This window comes from Myiozetetes cayanensis, unplaced genomic scaffold, assembly GCF_022539395.1.
Source record: "Myiozetetes cayanensis isolate MyiCay16 unplaced genomic scaffold, myiCay2020 scf23, whole genome shotgun sequence".
NCBI lineage: Eukaryota > Metazoa > Chordata > Aves > Passeriformes > Tyrannidae > Myiozetetes > Myiozetetes cayanensis.
In genome coordinates this window covers 335,084-351,653 of record NW_026087445.1, presented here as the reverse complement: position 1 = coordinate 351,653, position 16,570 = coordinate 335,084, and the positions used below count along the sequence as shown (strand labels likewise).

At 58.7% G+C, this 16,570-nt stretch overlaps 2 protein-coding genes across 2 annotated transcripts; one reads left to right on the top strand and one right to left on the bottom strand.

Annotated features, from left to right (window-relative positions):
• The first annotated feature begins 1,112 nt into the window (after positions 1 to 1,112).
• On the top strand, positions 1,113 to 8,451 carry LOC126642381 (ectonucleoside triphosphate diphosphohydrolase 8-like). Its single transcript, XM_050319956.1, has 9 exons — positions 1,113 to 1,235; positions 2,138 to 2,255; positions 2,713 to 2,863; positions 3,841 to 4,000; positions 4,776 to 5,009; positions 6,163 to 6,435; positions 7,034 to 7,144; positions 7,907 to 8,044; positions 8,269 to 8,451. The coding sequence occupies exons 1-9, from the start codon at positions 1,113 to 1,115 to the stop codon at positions 8,449 to 8,451; spliced, it is 1,491 nt and encodes a 496-aa protein (XP_050175913.1).
• A 1,039-nt stretch (positions 8,452 to 9,490) lies between these two features.
• Positions 9,491 to 16,317, bottom strand: LOC126642492 (ectonucleoside triphosphate diphosphohydrolase 8-like). The gene is made up of 10 exons (XM_050320169.1): positions 16,190 to 16,317; positions 15,243 to 15,375; positions 14,507 to 14,624; positions 13,710 to 13,860; positions 13,138 to 13,297; positions 12,781 to 13,011; positions 11,782 to 12,042; positions 11,345 to 11,455; positions 10,928 to 11,065; positions 9,491 to 10,600 (listed from the first exon to the last, which is right to left on the bottom strand). Exons 2-10 carry the CDS (start codon positions 15,366 to 15,368, stop codon positions 10,391 to 10,393), a joined length of 1,506 nt encoding a protein of 501 aa, XP_050176126.1. The 5' UTR covers positions 15,369 to 15,375; positions 16,190 to 16,317; the 3' UTR covers positions 9,491 to 10,390.
• Positions 16,318 to 16,570: the final 253 nt, after the last annotated feature.

Below are 16,570 nucleotides of genomic sequence, written 5' to 3'. Positions count from 1 at the left end.
AGCTGGGGACATTCCCACTCCCTCAGGTCCCCTTGGGGCCTGTAGGGACCCCCAGCCCAGGAGCAGCACAAGGCTGGGTCACTCCCAGGGAAGGGGCAACCACAGTCCCAGCTGGGCTATGAAAGTGTCATTTGGGCCTCTCCTGTGTCCCCTGGCAAAGCCCAGACAGCATTGCTGAGACCACCCTCATAGGGCCATCCTCCCCCTCTGATGTGATCTCATTCTAATAAAACTTATTATCAAGGCACCTACCAATCTACGTGAGATTCCAGGGCACTGGATACTGAAAAAATCACTCTCATCTCTTACAGACCTCGTAGAGACTCATAACAGGAAGGTTAAGGCTGGTGAAAGCAACAAAAGAACAGAAATGTGGGGGGATTGTGGAACACAGAGAGGCAGAGGGACAAGGGTTAAATGGAGAGATGTGTCCTTCATGTGATTCCATTCAAATGAGGAGGAGGAGGAGGGACTAATAGGCTGAAGATAAGGAAGATGCCAAGCTGGGTCATGAATACAACTGCAAGAGTTTTGCCTAAGGCTGATGATCTCCGGGGAAAATAAAGAGGGAAAGATCTTCCAGCAGTATCCACTTCCAAAGGATATAAAAAGCAAGTCCAAGTGGGTTTGCTGCCCTCGAAGGAGCACAGAGCCAGGGCAAGGACTCTGAGCCAGCCCTGAGTGCACAGGTGAGCTGACCTTACTTACAGCTTGTAAAATGCAACCAACCACTCCCCTCTCCCCTCCCTCTGAGGGTTTTTGCTGTTTCCTCATGCTCTCCTCTGTTCCTTGCAGTGTTCCTCTTGTTCCTCCCAGACCTGACCCTTCCCAGTAGGAGGGAGCTGAGCAGGAGTGGGTGTGGGACATGGAAGATTGTCACGATCCCATCACAGCTGTCCCAGGCTGCTGGGCAACCAATCCCTCTTTCCTTTGCTCCTCCTATTTTAACCTACTACTGCTTTTCTCAGGAAAAAATCTGACTATCCACCAGGACTTCTGAGTGGCACAGCTTGAGACAGTGTGATCTTTTGGGGTGGATCTCATTGACAGCATGTTCCCAGGTGTCTAATCACCTTTCTCCCGTGTTGGTGTTCACAGGACCTTTCCCCTGAATGATGGCTAACAAGAAGCCCTTCACCAGTGCCATCATTGGGGCACTGGTGGCACTCTCCATCATCACCCTTGTTCTCAGCCTGGTGAAGGTTGAAGATGTGACACTGCCACCCACGGTCAAGGTGAGCCCAAAAGAAGGTCCCTGAGCACCACTGGAGAGATCTGTCACCTGGGGCAGGTGCTCAGAGACAGCAGCTCATCTTCAGGGCAAGGGGGGCCACTGGGAACTGTCTTACAGTAGCAGGGTGGGTGTTCTGTTCCCACCTCAAAGTGCAGGCAGAAGAAACACAGCCTGGCCACCTCGAAGTCCAAGGGGGAAGCCTCCTCTGGAACGAGCCACTGTGCCATGCACTTGCTGTGTTTGGAGATTACCTTGGGGCAGATAGGTAGGGTGGAGCCCTGACCTGCTCCCTCTGCTCTCCCAGGGCAGGGTGATAGAGCCCCACAGGCCCTTTGCTCCTGCCAGCTCCCACCAGCCTGTCCCGACCTGCTCACACCACGGCATGAGGATCATCCCCCCTGTCACCCCCTGCAGCTTGGCATCCCACTCCAGCTGCTGGAAGAGGGTTGTCATGGGTTTAGGGTGAGGTGGAGGCTCTATGGGGGACAGGCAGGGGGCTCCTGGACTGGGCTGGTATGGCCCTGCCAGTCCCTGCCCAGGGTGGGTGCAGCCAAGGGTTGCAGAGAGCACTGGAGCTGGTGAATTGCTGGCCCCGAGGTGGGGCCAGTGTAGACACAAAAGGTATGTGACTATGAAGGAAAATGAAAAAGCATGAGGAAACAATGAAGGAAATGTTTGTGTGAGCTGGCATTGCTGCACAGACCTCGGGAGAGGGAATGACAAAGTCCCTCAGCTGCCGTGAGAAATGCCTGAGGTCACCACTCTGCTCTGACACGGTTGTGCCTCAGAGAGATGGGTTTCAGGGCATACTCTAGCCCCACCACCCTGGCAGGGCCATGGTGGGGTCAGGGGCAGGCTGCTGCTGCTCCTCCACTCTCATGATGTCTTGATTTTCCCCTCCAGTATGGGCTGGTGTTCGATGCAGGCTCATCCCACACCTCTCTGTTTGTCTACGAGTGGGATTCAGACAAGGAGAACGACACTGGTGTGGTCAGCCAGACCTTGTCCTGTGATGTCCAGGGTCAGTATCCCCCTGCCCTGGGCTCTGTGCTGCCCTGTGTGCTCGAGTGGTGGGTGGGATGACCTGGCCCTCCCTCCTGGGCAGCTCTGTCCCTTGGGCTGGCACTGCAGGCATAGTGGGGAGCCCTGGCTGCAGGCAGGGTGTCCCTGAGTCCTGGGCCTATTGGGTGGGACTGAAACACCTGGGTGGTGAATGAATTTTCATTCCTCTACCTTGGAATGTCCCCAGCTGTTGTCCTGGCTGAGAAAGGTGTCACCCATGGAGCTGGGGACACCGCTGACAGTACAGGAGATGTCAGGAATACACAGGAGAGGAGATAAATGTGGGTCAGTCAGATCTCCAGGTGACCCTGGAAAAGCACCTCTGTTGCTGAGGTGACAGACTCACTGCCCTGGGCCCTCCCTCATCACCTTCCCCAGTGCTGGGATCAGCCTGTCCCAGCCTGACTCTCTTCTAGGGCCCGGCATATCAAGCTATGCCCACGATCCCCCTAAAGCCGGAGATTCCCTACGGGAATGCCTGGATAAAGCCCTGAAGGTTGTTCCTGCTTCGAAACACAGGGATGTCCCAGCTTATCTTGGAGCAACAGCTGGCATGAGGCTGCTGAGGTACCGCTGTGGGGCACGGGGCTGACAGCAGTGACAGAGCTGCAGAAAGCCACTGCCACTGTCCTGCTTGGGCCAGGGTCCCAGATCCCACGCTGCCATGAGCAAGGGATGGGTGAATGGGGAGAAGGGGAGGAGGCAGCCCTGTGGAGACAGGGGTGTGACTGAGCTCTCCTGAGCCACTATCTGCTCAGAGGGGCCCACCTCCTGGGGTGCTGTATGCCCAGTTCCAAGCAAGAAATGCTTCTCAGAGCTCTGTTTGCTCTTTGTGATTCCTTAAGCACAAGGGAGTTGAGATGCCACCAGGGGATGTGCCACCTGCCCAGGTGGATGGGTGCTGGTGGGGGAGCAGGGCTGAGAGGCAATGAGGTGCTGCAGGACCTGTCCTTACCTTTCACCAGCCCATATTAGCTCTCTCCAAATGTCAGCCTTCATTTCATGGCTCTTGGTTTTATGGCTGCAGACATGCCACGTTATTTCTGTCCCTGGGAAGGAGCTGGGCCATAGCCTGAAGGTTCCTCGCTTCAGAGAGTGAGCACATGCCAACAGCCCCGAGATATCTTCCCCACTCAGAGGTCTGAAACCAGGCTGGAACCTTCCTGAAACATCCCCTGGAGCTCAGCTACCAGCCCTGCCTTGGGTGCAGTCAGTGGGTGACATTCAAATCTGGGTCTTGCAGCACAGCCCCCTCTGGCCCCCAGCACTGTGGTGGTACTCAGGCAGGGAAGGGTGTCCTGGGAAACCTCTGCGTGACTGGGATCAAGCTGCACTGGAGGGGTGAGGTTGCTCTTGCTCCTGGATGTGTGATGCCAAGCCTGGACAGCTGGGATTTACACCCTACGAGCAGCTTCATGCAGCAGGAAATTTCCTTTCACAAAGACTGCTTGTTGCAAGGGCTGGCAGTGTGTGGAACTGTGAGATTTCCTCTGTAAGTACTGGTTTTAGCTGGGTATGTGTCCTGACCTTTGAGTCCTTCCCAGGGAACAGAACAGTTCAGCAGCAGATCAAGTCCTGGCTGAAGTCACTAAAACCATGCAGGAGTACCCTGTGGATTTCAGGGGGGCCCGAATCCTTACGGGAGAGGAGGAGGGGGCTTATGGCTGGATCACCATCAACTACCTGCTGGACTCCTTCACTAAGGTGGGAGAAGGGCTGAACACCCACTCCTCTGCTAATAAAGCTTGTCTGATGGGTTAGAGGCTGTTGGGGATATCCCAGGGGAAGGGGGCACTTATCCTCTGGCTTGCCCCCAGTGAATGGGGGAGAACTCAGGAATGGGGGTGTCTGTTACGAGCTCAGGGCAATCTCCACACCGTGTGGATGGAGGGTCTCTTGGGGACAGCGAGGTTGGCTGCACAGCCCAGCGGGGACCGTTTGCTCCTGCTGGGCTTTGTCTCACTGCCGTGGGAAGCTCCATCTCCCTGTGGCACTGGAAGACACCAGCTTTGGTTTAGTATGCCAGTCTGAAGGCAGCTTGGACCAAAACTCTGTCCTGCCACCCTCCACCCCAGCCCTGCCACAGCTCAGTGCAGTGCTGGCACCGCTGGGCTCCTGTGTGAGCTCTCAGACACAGAAAATCCCTGCCCTTGCACCAGCCCTCTGCAGCCTGGGCCTTGGGAAGGGCAGGCCCCCAGGCCAGGTGCCCACCAGCACTTTGTTCTGGGGACAGGTGACTCAGAGCCAGGTGAGGCCACAGAATGTTGGCACATCCTGACCATCAGACAGTTCCATCTCTCTGGTAAAGGACCGGGCTGGCTGGGCAGGGAGGTGGTGGGGCCTCACACACAGAAATAACCAAATACCCACTGAATTGAGCAACAGAATCATGTTGAGTTCAATGGGATGGGAATTCTTCTGAGAGCAAGTAAGCCCAGCCCAGCACTACTCCTCTTCCTTCCCTGTCTCTCCTTGGCAGTTCTCTCCCAAAGCACACACGTGGCTTCGTCCAGAGGCAGCCAACGTTTTTGGGGCGCTGGATCTTGGAGGAGCATCCACTCAAATCAGCTTTATGCCTGAAGGTTCAGTGATGGACCAGAATGAAGCCTCCAAGTTCACCCTGTATGGGTACAACTACAACATCTACACCCACAGCTACCTCTGCTACGGGCAGAACGAGGCGCTGAAGCGGCTGGCGAAGGAATTAATTGTGGTGAGAGGGAACTGAGGGGTAATTGGCCTCTGGTCTCATGATACCAACCACAGCATTGTTAAAAATAAAATAAGACCTGGCAAGGCTCTTCCAGAGAGGTGTTAGTAAGGACTGAGAGCAAGTACAGGCTCCTCGGAGCATGGCAGGGCAAATGTGGAGAGGAGCACGGGAATTGTAGAATCACATCCCTGGAGCAGACCTTAAAGACCATTTTGTTCCACCTTCCACCAGCCCAGATTATTCCAAGTCCCATCCAACCTGGCCTTGAACGGTTCCAGGGATGAGGGAAGTCAAAAGGGCAGTTCAGGAGAGATCTGGCTGTACACAGGGTGCAAAAAAAATGTGGGACCAGGCTCTTCTCAGAGGTGCAAAGTGCCAGGAAGAGAGGCAACAGGCACAAGCTGGAACATCTGAGTTTCACACCAGGTGGAAACGTTTGCCCCAGTAAGAATGGTCAGATATCAGAATAGAACCCAAAAGTGTGTGGAGTTGCCATCCTTGGAGATACTCATATACTCTGCTCAGAACCTGATGGGACAAGGCTCTGAGTGACCTGTCCTAGCTGACCATGCTTTAAGGAGGGGGTTGGCACAGGGACCCTATAGGTCCCCCTGAAACTCAGCTACTCTGTGACTGCAAGAACCTGATAAAAGTGAACTGAAGACCTTTATTGGACTGTTTTTTGGAAGGTCAGAGGTGAAATGTGTCTTCTTGGAGCTGCACTTTGCCAGCAGAGCAGCCTTGGTGACCCAGAGGGGTTTGCTCCTGCTGTACAGCCAGGAAGATCCCAGGTGGTGCCCCCGGCTGGGACTGGAGCTAGAGCCAGAGCTAGAGACAGGGTGTAGAGGGCTTTGCATGCCCCCAAAATGATCCTGCTGGCCAGGGGAGAGACACTCTGGGACTCTGAAACAGGACTCCCTCAGTGGAAGAGGGGATGAGACAAAGCAGAGTAAGAATTAGTGCTGGGCCCAGGCTGGGACAAAGACGACCAAACAAGAGCAGGATTGAAGAGCAGGAGGATCTTTCCCTGCTGAGGAGGTGGGAGATGCCAGTGCCCATGGCCCTGGGGGATGCTGGGTGAGTCCTGGCCCCGGCCTGCCTGCCAGGAGGGTCTGGAGGAGGCTGCAGCCTGTGTTTGTTTTGCTGTCCCCAGGAGTCGGCCCCCAGCACGCTGGTCCAGCACCCCTGCTACCCAAAAGGCTACAGTGAAACGGTCCATCCATCTTCGTTCCGCACCAGCCCCTGCACCAGCCGGAGCGATGCCCGCCTGCCCCTCGGTGACAGCACGGTGACCCTGGAGGGCAGGGGCAGTGCCAGCGGGTGCCGGGCAGCCCTCCGGGAGCTGTTCAACTTCTCGGCCTGCGGCCAGAGCCGGGACTGCACCTTCGACGGCGTGTACCAGCCCCCGCTCCGGGGGCAGTTCATTGTAAGGCAGATCCGCCCTCCCGTCCCCAGGGCAGGGCATGTCCCTGAGTGCTGTGGTGTCCCCACGTGCCCCAGGGCACTGTCACCTCCCTGCAGTGAACCGGGGCAAGGAGTTCTCAAGTTAACCCTGTCCCTGGACACGCCAAAGATTGCTGCTGCCTGGTTCTTCAGCCAAATCTCCAAATTTGTGTGAACAATCACAGAGCCACAGAATGGTTTGGGTTGGAAGGGACCATCTCGTTCCATGCCCCATCCCCTTATATCTGGTTGCTCAGGGCCCTGTCCAGCCTGGCCTTGAACACTTCCAAGGTTGTGTTAATAAAATAGGTGTTCGTCAAACCCCAAGTTTTTGGTAACACCCCAGGAGTTTAGCCAGCAGCCTTCAGGCAAGGCTCTGCCTTTGCTGGCTGTCCCCTCGCTGTCTCCAGCAGGCACTGACCTCCCAGCCCATCATCTGCTGGCACAGGGACAGCACTGCCCTGGGACTACCCTGGGGGGGGGGGGCAAATCCTCTGAAGGACCTCCTGATCCAGGGGAGATGGGGCAGCTGCAGGGGCTCCCCACTGTAGCTCACCAGCATTTCTGCCTCTTCCTTTCAGGCCTTCTCCGCTTTTTACTACAACTTCAAGTTCCTGAACCTGACAGAGGGGCAGCCGCTGGCCACAGCCAAGGAGGCCATTGAGCAGCTCTGCACAAGGAGCTGGGAAGATGTAAGTAAGCTCCCCATGACAGAGGTTGGGTGGGAGCTTCACAAGCAAAGGGGTTCTGGGGTGGGGGGAGAGCAGCAGGGACCCATCCAGGGAAAGGCTTCCCAGCTCTGAGCTGTGCCCTACACAGCTGAGCCGTCCCTGAACTCTGTGTAGAGCCAGGACTGTCCTGCATCCATTCAAGGGTGTTCATGCACCCTTGGGAAAGGACAGCCAGGGCAGGCAAGGGCAGCACAGCAACTGGGATTGGAGGTGGGGATGGGGATGGAGGTGGATCTGTGGCACGGCAGGATGGTGAGAGCAGAGATAGCTGATGGCACCACTCTGCAGACAAGTCAAATCATAGAATCGCAGAATCCCAGACTGGTTTGTTTGGAAGGACCTTCAAGCTCATCTTGTTCCATTCCTCTGACATGAGCATGGACACCTTCCACCAGCCCAGGTTGCTCCAAGCCCCATCCAGCCTGGCCTTGGACACTTCCAGGGATGGGACAACCACAGCTTCTCTGGGCAACAAATGGGGATGGATAAGACCCAGAGATGTGGCACCACCATGGGGCAGAGACATGGGAGAATCTGGGGCAGGAGGAGCTCCAATATGTCTCTCTGTTTCCAAGTGGAATGTAAATCCTCCCCAAAGGATTTGTCCTGTGTAGACAGGTCCAAAATCACTGCCTGGTCCAGAAGTCTTTTTCTGGGCATTGTCTCTGCACAGAAATTGCCTGTGAACCACTTCCCTTTATCCCCAAACGTTCCCCACCCCAGCTGTCTTCCAGCTACCCTAAAGAGGATCCCAAGCGACTGCCTAAATACTGTGCCAATGCCAACTACATCCTCACGCTCCTCCTCGACGCCTACAAGTTCAACGAGACCAGCTGGAACAACATCTTCTTCCAGATGAAGGTGGGCAGCACTCCCAGCCTGTGGGGGGAGCAGAGGTGGTGCTGGGGGAGATCCAGCCCCTGTGTTTGGGGTTCAGGGGTAGCCATGGTCCAGAGAACCCTCCCTGTCCCTGCTCTGGTGTGGGGACAGCTGCTGCACCCCGTTTGGGCTGAGCAGGAGTAGGTGGCCCTGTGATATCAGTGGCATTACTGCAGGGTAACACTGTCCTCTCTGTCCCTGGGCAGGCAGGAAGTGCTGACATTGGCTGGACACTGGGGTACATGCTGAACCTCACCAACATGATCCCAGCGGAGGCTCCAGCCAGGGTGAAGGGGCACATGCCTTCTCTGTGGGCTGCAGCCATCACCTTCATCATCCTCACCCTTGTCTTGGGGCTCACTGCCCTGCTCCTGCTCCTGTGGGTGTAGAGGCCTGGCTGTGCTTCGGAGCTCAGGAGGTACGAACTGTGCTGGGGCCTCTGTGCTCCTGCCTGCAGGACTGGCACCAAACAACTGGGGTCTGGGCTCCCATGGGACCCCCAACGTGCAGACAGGCACTATGTGAGGTTTCCAGAGGAGCTCTGCTCCCGTGGACACCTGATGGGATCAGCCTACAGAAGCCTCAGCCATGCCTGTCTGCCTTCTCATGTTGCTGCCTGTTACAGATACAGCTCCATCCCACTGGAATGTGGGCCCATGAGAGCCAGCCTGGCTCTGGAAGAGCTCCCCAGTGCCAGACTGTTGGTGCACAGCTGCAGGCTCCTGGTGACGGGGTGCTCTGAGCCATTCCGGGTATGACCTCAGTCACCAACAGCCAGGCAGGTCCCTGCCAGGTGTGCCAGGGTGAGGGCATGCAGGGCTCTGCAGGACCCAGCTGGCCCTGCTGAGTGTGTGAGGGCATGCAGGGCTCTGCAGGACCCAGCTGGGACCTGCTGAGGGTCTGTTGCTTGGGCTTACGTGGAGATGGCCTTGAAGAGAAAAGGAAAACTGAGCATCCAGAGTCAGAAGCGCGGTCCCTGCCCATCCAGAGGGTCCATCTCATCTCCCCATCATGACATGTCATCTCATCCCATCTCACCATCTCATCTCATCTCATCTCATCTCATCTCATCTCATCTCATCTCATCTCATCTCATCTCATCTCATCTCATCTCATCTCATCTCATCTCATCTCATCTATCTTCGTGTCTGGGATAAAGGGATTGATGTTCCTGAGTGCCTCAGTGGAGGCAACACTGCCCCACCAGCAGCAGGCCTGGGCTCTGTGGGTGTCGGGCTGAGACTCCAGCAGGCTGTGGGTCCTGCCCAGGCTGTGCCCCTGCCTTTGGTTCTGCTTGTTTTTATCTGCCCTGTGGATGACTCATGTTGTTGTGTTCCCACAGCGAGGTGCTGACCTTTGGTGTCCCTGTGGAGTGTCAGACACCTCATAGCTCTTGTAACCCACATGAAGATCATAAAAGGCAGCACATGGGGAAAGTTTTGATTTTATTGCTTCTGTCTCCTGGGTAAGGGCAGGTGATGACAACGGGAACTCAGGGGAGAGGCAACATTGCTCTGGTCTATGGGAGACATCCCTGGAGACACTGAGGTGTCTGCCAGACCTTGGAGAGGAGCCAGCAGGGCACGAGGACAGGCCTTTTCCTTCTGGGAAGAGAGTGTCTCACCTCACCCATCACTGGCTGTCAGTGGGACTCCCCAGAAATGCAAGGGGGGCCCTGGTAGCTGCCCCTGACACGTCCCAGCAGCGTTCCCAAATCACCCCGTGCTGGAGAGGCAGGATGAGCTGTGTGCCAGGCACAGGGCACAGGGTGCAGCTGGAGCAGGGAGGAACCTCACACAGGAGAGCAGAGGGTGGTGCCATCCCCCACCTCACGAGGCTTCCCAGTCCTGGGCAGAGTCCAGGCTGGTGTCCCCACAGCCCCTCAGGATGGCACTGGCCATGGGCAGACCCTCACCCTGGGATGGGGCAGGACAGGTCTGCCCCACACAGGGTCAGTGCTGTGGGCTGTCACCAGCCCTGTGATGGCCCCCCTGCTGCCAGACCCTCCTTCTCTCCTCCCTGACCCCCATTTCCAGCCATCCCACATCACTGTGGTCCCCATGCCCCTGTGCTGAGCCCCTGCCCCACATGGCCATGCCCTCCCTCCTGGAGCTTCTCCAATCAGCAGGGCGGGGAAAGGACAACCAGAGAGCACAGAGCCACGGGGAGGATGTCTTACAGCATGTGCCAGTTCCAGCTCACCAGGCCAGGGCTCAGGGCCCCCCATGACACAGCCATGGCCCCAGGGCACACCGGGGTGATTCCCTGGGCAGCAGCTCCTTGCACAGGTGTGGCAGTGGGACTTGGTGGCCTCGGCAGCCTCCAGTGCTAGATATGCTCATAGCCTGAGGAATTCCTCTGGAGGCACATGACTGTGAGCAGGCAGAAGGTGAGGATGAGCATGATGGCCAGTAAAACTGTGACTGCTATCCAGCTGTTTCTCTGGAGCACTATTACTCCTGGAGGAGGCTCTGAGGGAATCATGTTGGTGAGATTGAGCATGTAGCCCAGAGTCCAGCCCACATCTACGTCAGCAACCTGTGCAGACAGAGCAGGAAGAGGAATGTGAAAGGCTGCAAAGTACCAGGCAAACTGGAGATCTAGAGAAGACCTCTGCTGCTGCAGCCCCAGGTCCTGCTCCACAGCCACCATATCTGTGCCCACCTTGGGCTGCAGAGGCCCTGATAGTGAGATAAACTGGGGGAGAGCTTAAGGGGCCAGGCCAGATGTCCCAGCAGGTGCCTGATGTGGCTCTGGGTATGGGCAGTGGGCTGTGCTGACCTGGTATCCCTTGTCCCCAGTCAGGCAGGGGCAGCAGCAGGGTAGGCACGAGCCCTTTCCTGGCTGGGGGCTGCACTCTCCTACCTGCCGGACAAAGTGGATGTTTAGCCATGTTTTTTGGTCGAATTTGTAGCCCTGCACGAGAAGGGTGAGGATGTAGGAGTTGACTGCGCAGGCATCACGGAGGTAGGTCCTGCTTGTCGTGGGGAACAACTTCTGCACCTGCAGAGGTGGGAAAAGAGGGGTGGGCTGCCAGCAGGGAGCAGTGCTCGGTGTGCCCACGCTGGGGAACAGCCCCTCAGTGCAGCTGGGACCAAATACCAGCAGAGCAAGGAGGACCTGGGAGGCCACAGCCTGCTCTCCCATCTCTCCCCAGGTCCAGAGACCTTTGTGCTCCTCCAGCTGTCCCCAGCAGAGAATGGACTGTGGATGAGCTTTCAGGCTGCCCAGCACCCAGAAGAAATGTGGGTAGGGGGTAGCACCTCCCGGGCATGATCTCACCTTGTCCCAGGTCCTGGTGCAGAACTGCCTGATGGTGGCATTGACCGAGGCCAGGGACTGCCCTCCCGTCAGGTTCAGCAGGAGAAAGGCGCGATAAAACCCCGAAAAGGCCTGTAGGTGTTTGAGACCAAAGGTGACAGGCTGGTGAAGCACCTGAGCCACTGACACCCCCCAGTGTCCCTCTAGAGGGGTCCCTGAAAGGCAGCTGAGTGGCTGGGAGGGAGCTGGGAATGTTCTCCACAACAACAGGGATTGTAGTTGGCACAGCAGAGCTCTGGAGCTCCCTGGCACATGGGTGAGCACGCTGCATGTCTCTAGGAGTCAGGGACATCCCAGCTCCCAGGACTGGCACTATCCAGACTTTCCTACAGAGGTTTTACTGGGGTTGTGGCCCAAAACCCAACTGCCCCCCAAAGACAGGGAGGGAGGCTCCTTACGAAGAACTGTCCCCGCACGGGGGGCTGGTACACCCCGTTGAACCCGCACGGCCTCGGGGCCCCGCAGCTGAAGTTGAAGAGTTTCTGGACGGCCGTGCTGCACCTGGCTGGGTCCCCTGTGCCCGTCACCGTCAGCACCTGGGCAGGGCTGGCTGTGCTGGGGGCACGCACACACGGACTGTCATAGAGCTCTGCCACGGTGACGTTCTCCTGGTACCCCCGGGGGTAGCAGGGGTGGGAGATCTGGGCAGTCACGTTTTCCTGCAGACAGAGGGAGACAGCAATGGGGTGGGGGGTGCCAGGGAGACCCCACCCACAGCCCAGCCCAAACAGCAGCACCTGGACCCCAGGAGGATTTGAGGAGAAGCAGGATCCGTCCAGTGCACGTCCAACCTGCCCACGGCTCTCCCTGTCCCCCCCCCACCGAGCCGTGCTGGGGTGACAATGGCACTGCCAGCTCCACGAGTGGCACCTGCTCCCCAGGGCAGTGCTGGTGCTCTGCCTGCACCCACAGCTTGGTGCTCGGGGCACTCGCTCCATCCCCACCGCGCCCTGCAGGCCCTGGCCCAGGAAGGACCAAGGATGGATCCCAACTCTGCTTCCTGAGCATCCCTGGAGCCCGGGGCACGGAGAGCTCTGGCCCAGGGCAGGCAGGAGGACACTGCACAGTGGTGGAGCAGTGTGGGGATTGTGCTGGGAATCCTCTCTCTGGGCACAAATGGAGCAAGGGGGAGAGAATATGGACAAGGAACATCTACGGATACAGCTGGGCTTGGGAAATGACAAAAAATGCTGTTACACATCAAGGTCTGGGGAGAAGGGCAGGGAACCACCCCCATTTGCCACCCAAAGGAGGGAATTTTTTGGTTCCATAGACAAAATCTCCAGCTTCCCCAGTTCCCTGACACTTCATCCACAGCATGCCCAAGGTTTCTGGGAGACGCCGTTCGTGGCAAGGGGGGAGGGCTGAGGAGATGCCGAGCCCCGAGGCTGTGGTACCTGGTGCAGAGCTGCCAGCAGCATCTTCAGGGCCTGTGTCTGCCCGTAGCACAGGTAGCTGTGGCTGTAGAGAGAGTAGTTGGTGCCGTACAGGCGGAAGAAGACCGAGGTGTTCGTGTCCTCCACGGGCACTCCGGGCTGGAAGGTGATTTGTGTCGAGGCACCTCCAAGGTCCAGAGCTCCCAGAACCTCGGTGTCCTCTGGATGTTCCCACCTCTCTGCAAAGGAAAACTGGCCCAAGAGGCAGCAAGCGTTAGTCTGAAGGCGAGGCACTCCCAGGCCCTGGGAAAACCCTCACGGCTTTTGGGGCTCAGAAGCCCCAGAGGGACCTCCCCTGCCCTGTCCCCCAGCTCACACCTTGACCAGTGTCTCCAGCAGGTAGTTGACGGTGATCCAGCCAAAGGAGCCCTCCTCTCTGCCCGTCAGGATCCGAGCTCCACGGAAATCCACAGGGTACTCCCCGATGGCCTTGGCCACCTCGGCAAAGACCCGCTCGGCCTTGCTGCTGTTCTGCTCCCTGGCAGGGAAGGCACCAACACGGCTGGGGCACGAGGCCTCCGCTGGCAGCTGTGGCAGCTGGGCTGGCAGCGACAGGCTGCTGTGCCCTGCCAGGGAGCGGGGCTGCCCACAGACACCTCATCCCCCATCACTGCCCTGTCTGTGCCGGCTCCTGTGAGCCCCAAACCCCTCACCTGGCCCACTGCCAATCTGCTACCCCCACAGCACTGGGGAGGCGAGTGCCAGTCTGCCAAAGGGGCTTCATCCACCCCTGGGGCTGCAGGGGGCTGGGGGGATCCCCCGGGCACGGCCAGGGCCTGTCCTGGACAGCCCAGGCACTGCAGACAGGGATGCTCTGCCCACCCGCACTGCCCGGGCTGTGCCCGCCCTGCCCCGGCCCCGGCCCAGCCCGGCCCCGGCCCCCCCGGTACCTCAGCAGCCGCATGCCGGCCGTGGCCCCCAGGTAGGTGGGGGTGTCCCGCTGCTGCTCTGCCGGCACCATCTGCATGGCCTTGTCCAGGCAGGGCCTCAGGCTGGCGCCAGCCCCCGCAGGGTCATCTGCGTAGCTGGAGATGCCGGGTCCTGCCAGAGGGCACCAGTGATGGCAGAGCCCAGAGCACCCCGAGGGACAGCACAGCAGGGCTCGTGTCCACCCATTCCCCAGGCCCAGGGAGCTCTATTGGACTTCCTCAGCAATACCTAAATGTCCCAGTCATGCCCAAAATCCTGCTGTGGTTCGTGCTGTACAGACACCAAAATACAAACTGCTGACCCAAGGAGGAGTCAGGAACCATGTATGACAAACAAGCCAAGCCACTGGATTGCTCAGGGACTTATGCAGGGCTTTTGGGAGGCCTGGGAGGCTTTTGGAGGTGTACATTATGAAAGAAGGTGTGAACAGGTGTTGTGGGAAGAAGGATGAAGGAAGCAGAGGCTCAGGAAAAGGAGGAAGCTGCACATCTAGCATCCCAAGCTCTGATGTGATGCACAACGGGACAGGACTGGCTGCAAGACCTGTGCTAACTGGGGGCCAAATTCCTTACGCACCTCTACATCCCCCAACTACTGTAGGGCTCCCTCAGGTGCACACCAGCCCCTAACACTCTCCTGTGGTTCTTTACCAGGTCATCTCCCTTCAACCCAGAGCAGACCGAAAGACTTGGATCAGCAAGGATGTTGTGTGATAGCGATCCAGGAGACAGGGACAGGCACATCCCAGCACACTCACCGGACACGGTGCAAACATCCACCTGGGACACGATGCCGGTGCCGTTCTCCTTGTCCGCGGGCCAGCGGTAGGTGTAGAGGGATGTGTGTGTGGAGCCGGCGTCAAACACCAGCCCATACTGGGGGAGACAGAGGGGACATGGGGTCACATCTCTCCCGGGGCTGCACCAAGTGTCACGGGGGTTTCTGAGAGCTGAACGTGAGCAGCAGAGGTTTGCACGTCCAGCCTCCCCACAGCAGCCCTGCTCCACCTCTAACACCCCCGGTTTCGCCATTCCAGCGAGTTACAGCTCAGGAAGGAAGGACACGAAGGTCAGCAGGGGGATTCGCAGGGCAGGGAGGCATCCAGGCATGACCCAAAGGGCTCAGGCTGCTCCCAGACCTTTGGCAAATCTCAGAAAACCTGACATTTTTTAGCAGACTGGCAGCAGAAAGCAGCAGGGGAGAGAGGTGTAAACCGAACAGGTGAACTGAATGTCTGAAAGCAGGGGAAAGGGGTGCAGTCACAGGGAGAGGGCTGTGCTTCTCTTTCCCATCCTTAGCAAGGAGCCAGGACCATAGTTTGGGGGTGATTGGTCAGCCCAGTGCCCACCTTGATGAGGTTAAGCCCTGAAAAGCTGGGCTGGTTATGGGAAAACTTGCAAGTGGAGAGGAAGGCAGGGCTGATGGAAGAACGAGAGGTGGAAAAGGGGTTGATAGTCACTCCCAGGCTCCCCCAGGTCCCACTGGGCACCTACTTTGTTCCTCATAGGAAGGGCAGCATCCTTTACCGGGGTCAGGATCAGGAGGAAGACGGCCACCCCCAGCACTCCCAGCAGGGCCGCCAAGCTCCAGCCCACCGCCCTGAGCAGGCGCGGCGGCATCGACGGTCTGTGGGGAAGGAGGGTCTTTGGGAGGGTCTTTGGGAGAATCTGGGGGGAGGGACGGCCTTTGGGAGGGTCTGCGGGGAGGGGTGATCTTCAGGAGGGTCATTGGGGAGGGATGATCTTTGGGAGAGTCTGTGGGAAGCGATGGATTTGGGAGGGGTGGTTGGGGAGAGCTGGATTCGCGAGGGATCGTTTGGGGGGATGGTCTTTTTGGGGACGGTTTGCGAGGAGGCGGAGTCGTTAGGAGGAGGGTCTACAGGGAGGGACTATGGGCAGGGATGGCTTTTAGGAGGAGGGTCTGCGGGAGGGGAGGGTCCTTGGGAGGGTCTGTGGGGAGGGAGGGTCTTTAGGAGTAGGGTCTGTGGGGAGGGAGGGTCTTTGGGAGGGTCTGCGGGGAGGGAGGGTCTTTAGGCGGAGAGTTTGCAGGGTGGAATGGTCTTTGGGAGGAGGGTCTGTGGGCCGGGATGGTCTCTGGGAGGGTCTGCGGGAGGGAGGATCTTTGGGAGGGTCTGTGGGAATGGCTGGTCTTTGGTTTCTGGGAGGATCTGCGGGAGGGGTGATCTTTGGGAGGGTGTGCGGAGAGGGAGGGACTTTGCCAAGGCAGTCCAAGCCCGGTTGCCCCGGCCCCGAACCTTGAGCCCCTCCTGGGGTCCCCTTTTCCCAGCAGCTCGGGATCCCCCACCCCCTAAGTGACCTGAGTGACCCCCGGGGACACGAGGCGGACGGGTGGGGAGACCGTGAACTTGTCTGGCCCCGACCCGCCGGGCAGGGGCAGGGGCGAAACTCCGTCCTGCCGCGGTCCCGGCCGCCCCCCGTACCTGTTCCGGGAGCCCCCTCGGTCCGCGAGCGTGTGGGGCGATGGGGGCACAGCCCGATCCCCGCTGGCCCCCGGGCCCTGCGGGGAAGCGAAAGTGGAGCTGAGCCGCTCTCGGACGTCCGGGTCCGGCCCCGGCCGGGGCGGGCTCTGGGCGCTGCCGCGGGCGGAGAGAGCGGCGAGCTCGGGGCAGCGGCTGCCTGCACCGGGCACCCGGCCTGCCTGTACCTCTGCCTGCACCTCTGCCTGCACCTCTGCCTGCACCTCTGCCTGCACCCTGCCTGTACCTCTTCCTGTTCCTTGCCTGCTCCCTGCTTGCATTATGCTACCGTACCTCTGCCTGCACCTCTGCCTGTACCCTGCCTGCCCTCTGCCTGCACTGCCC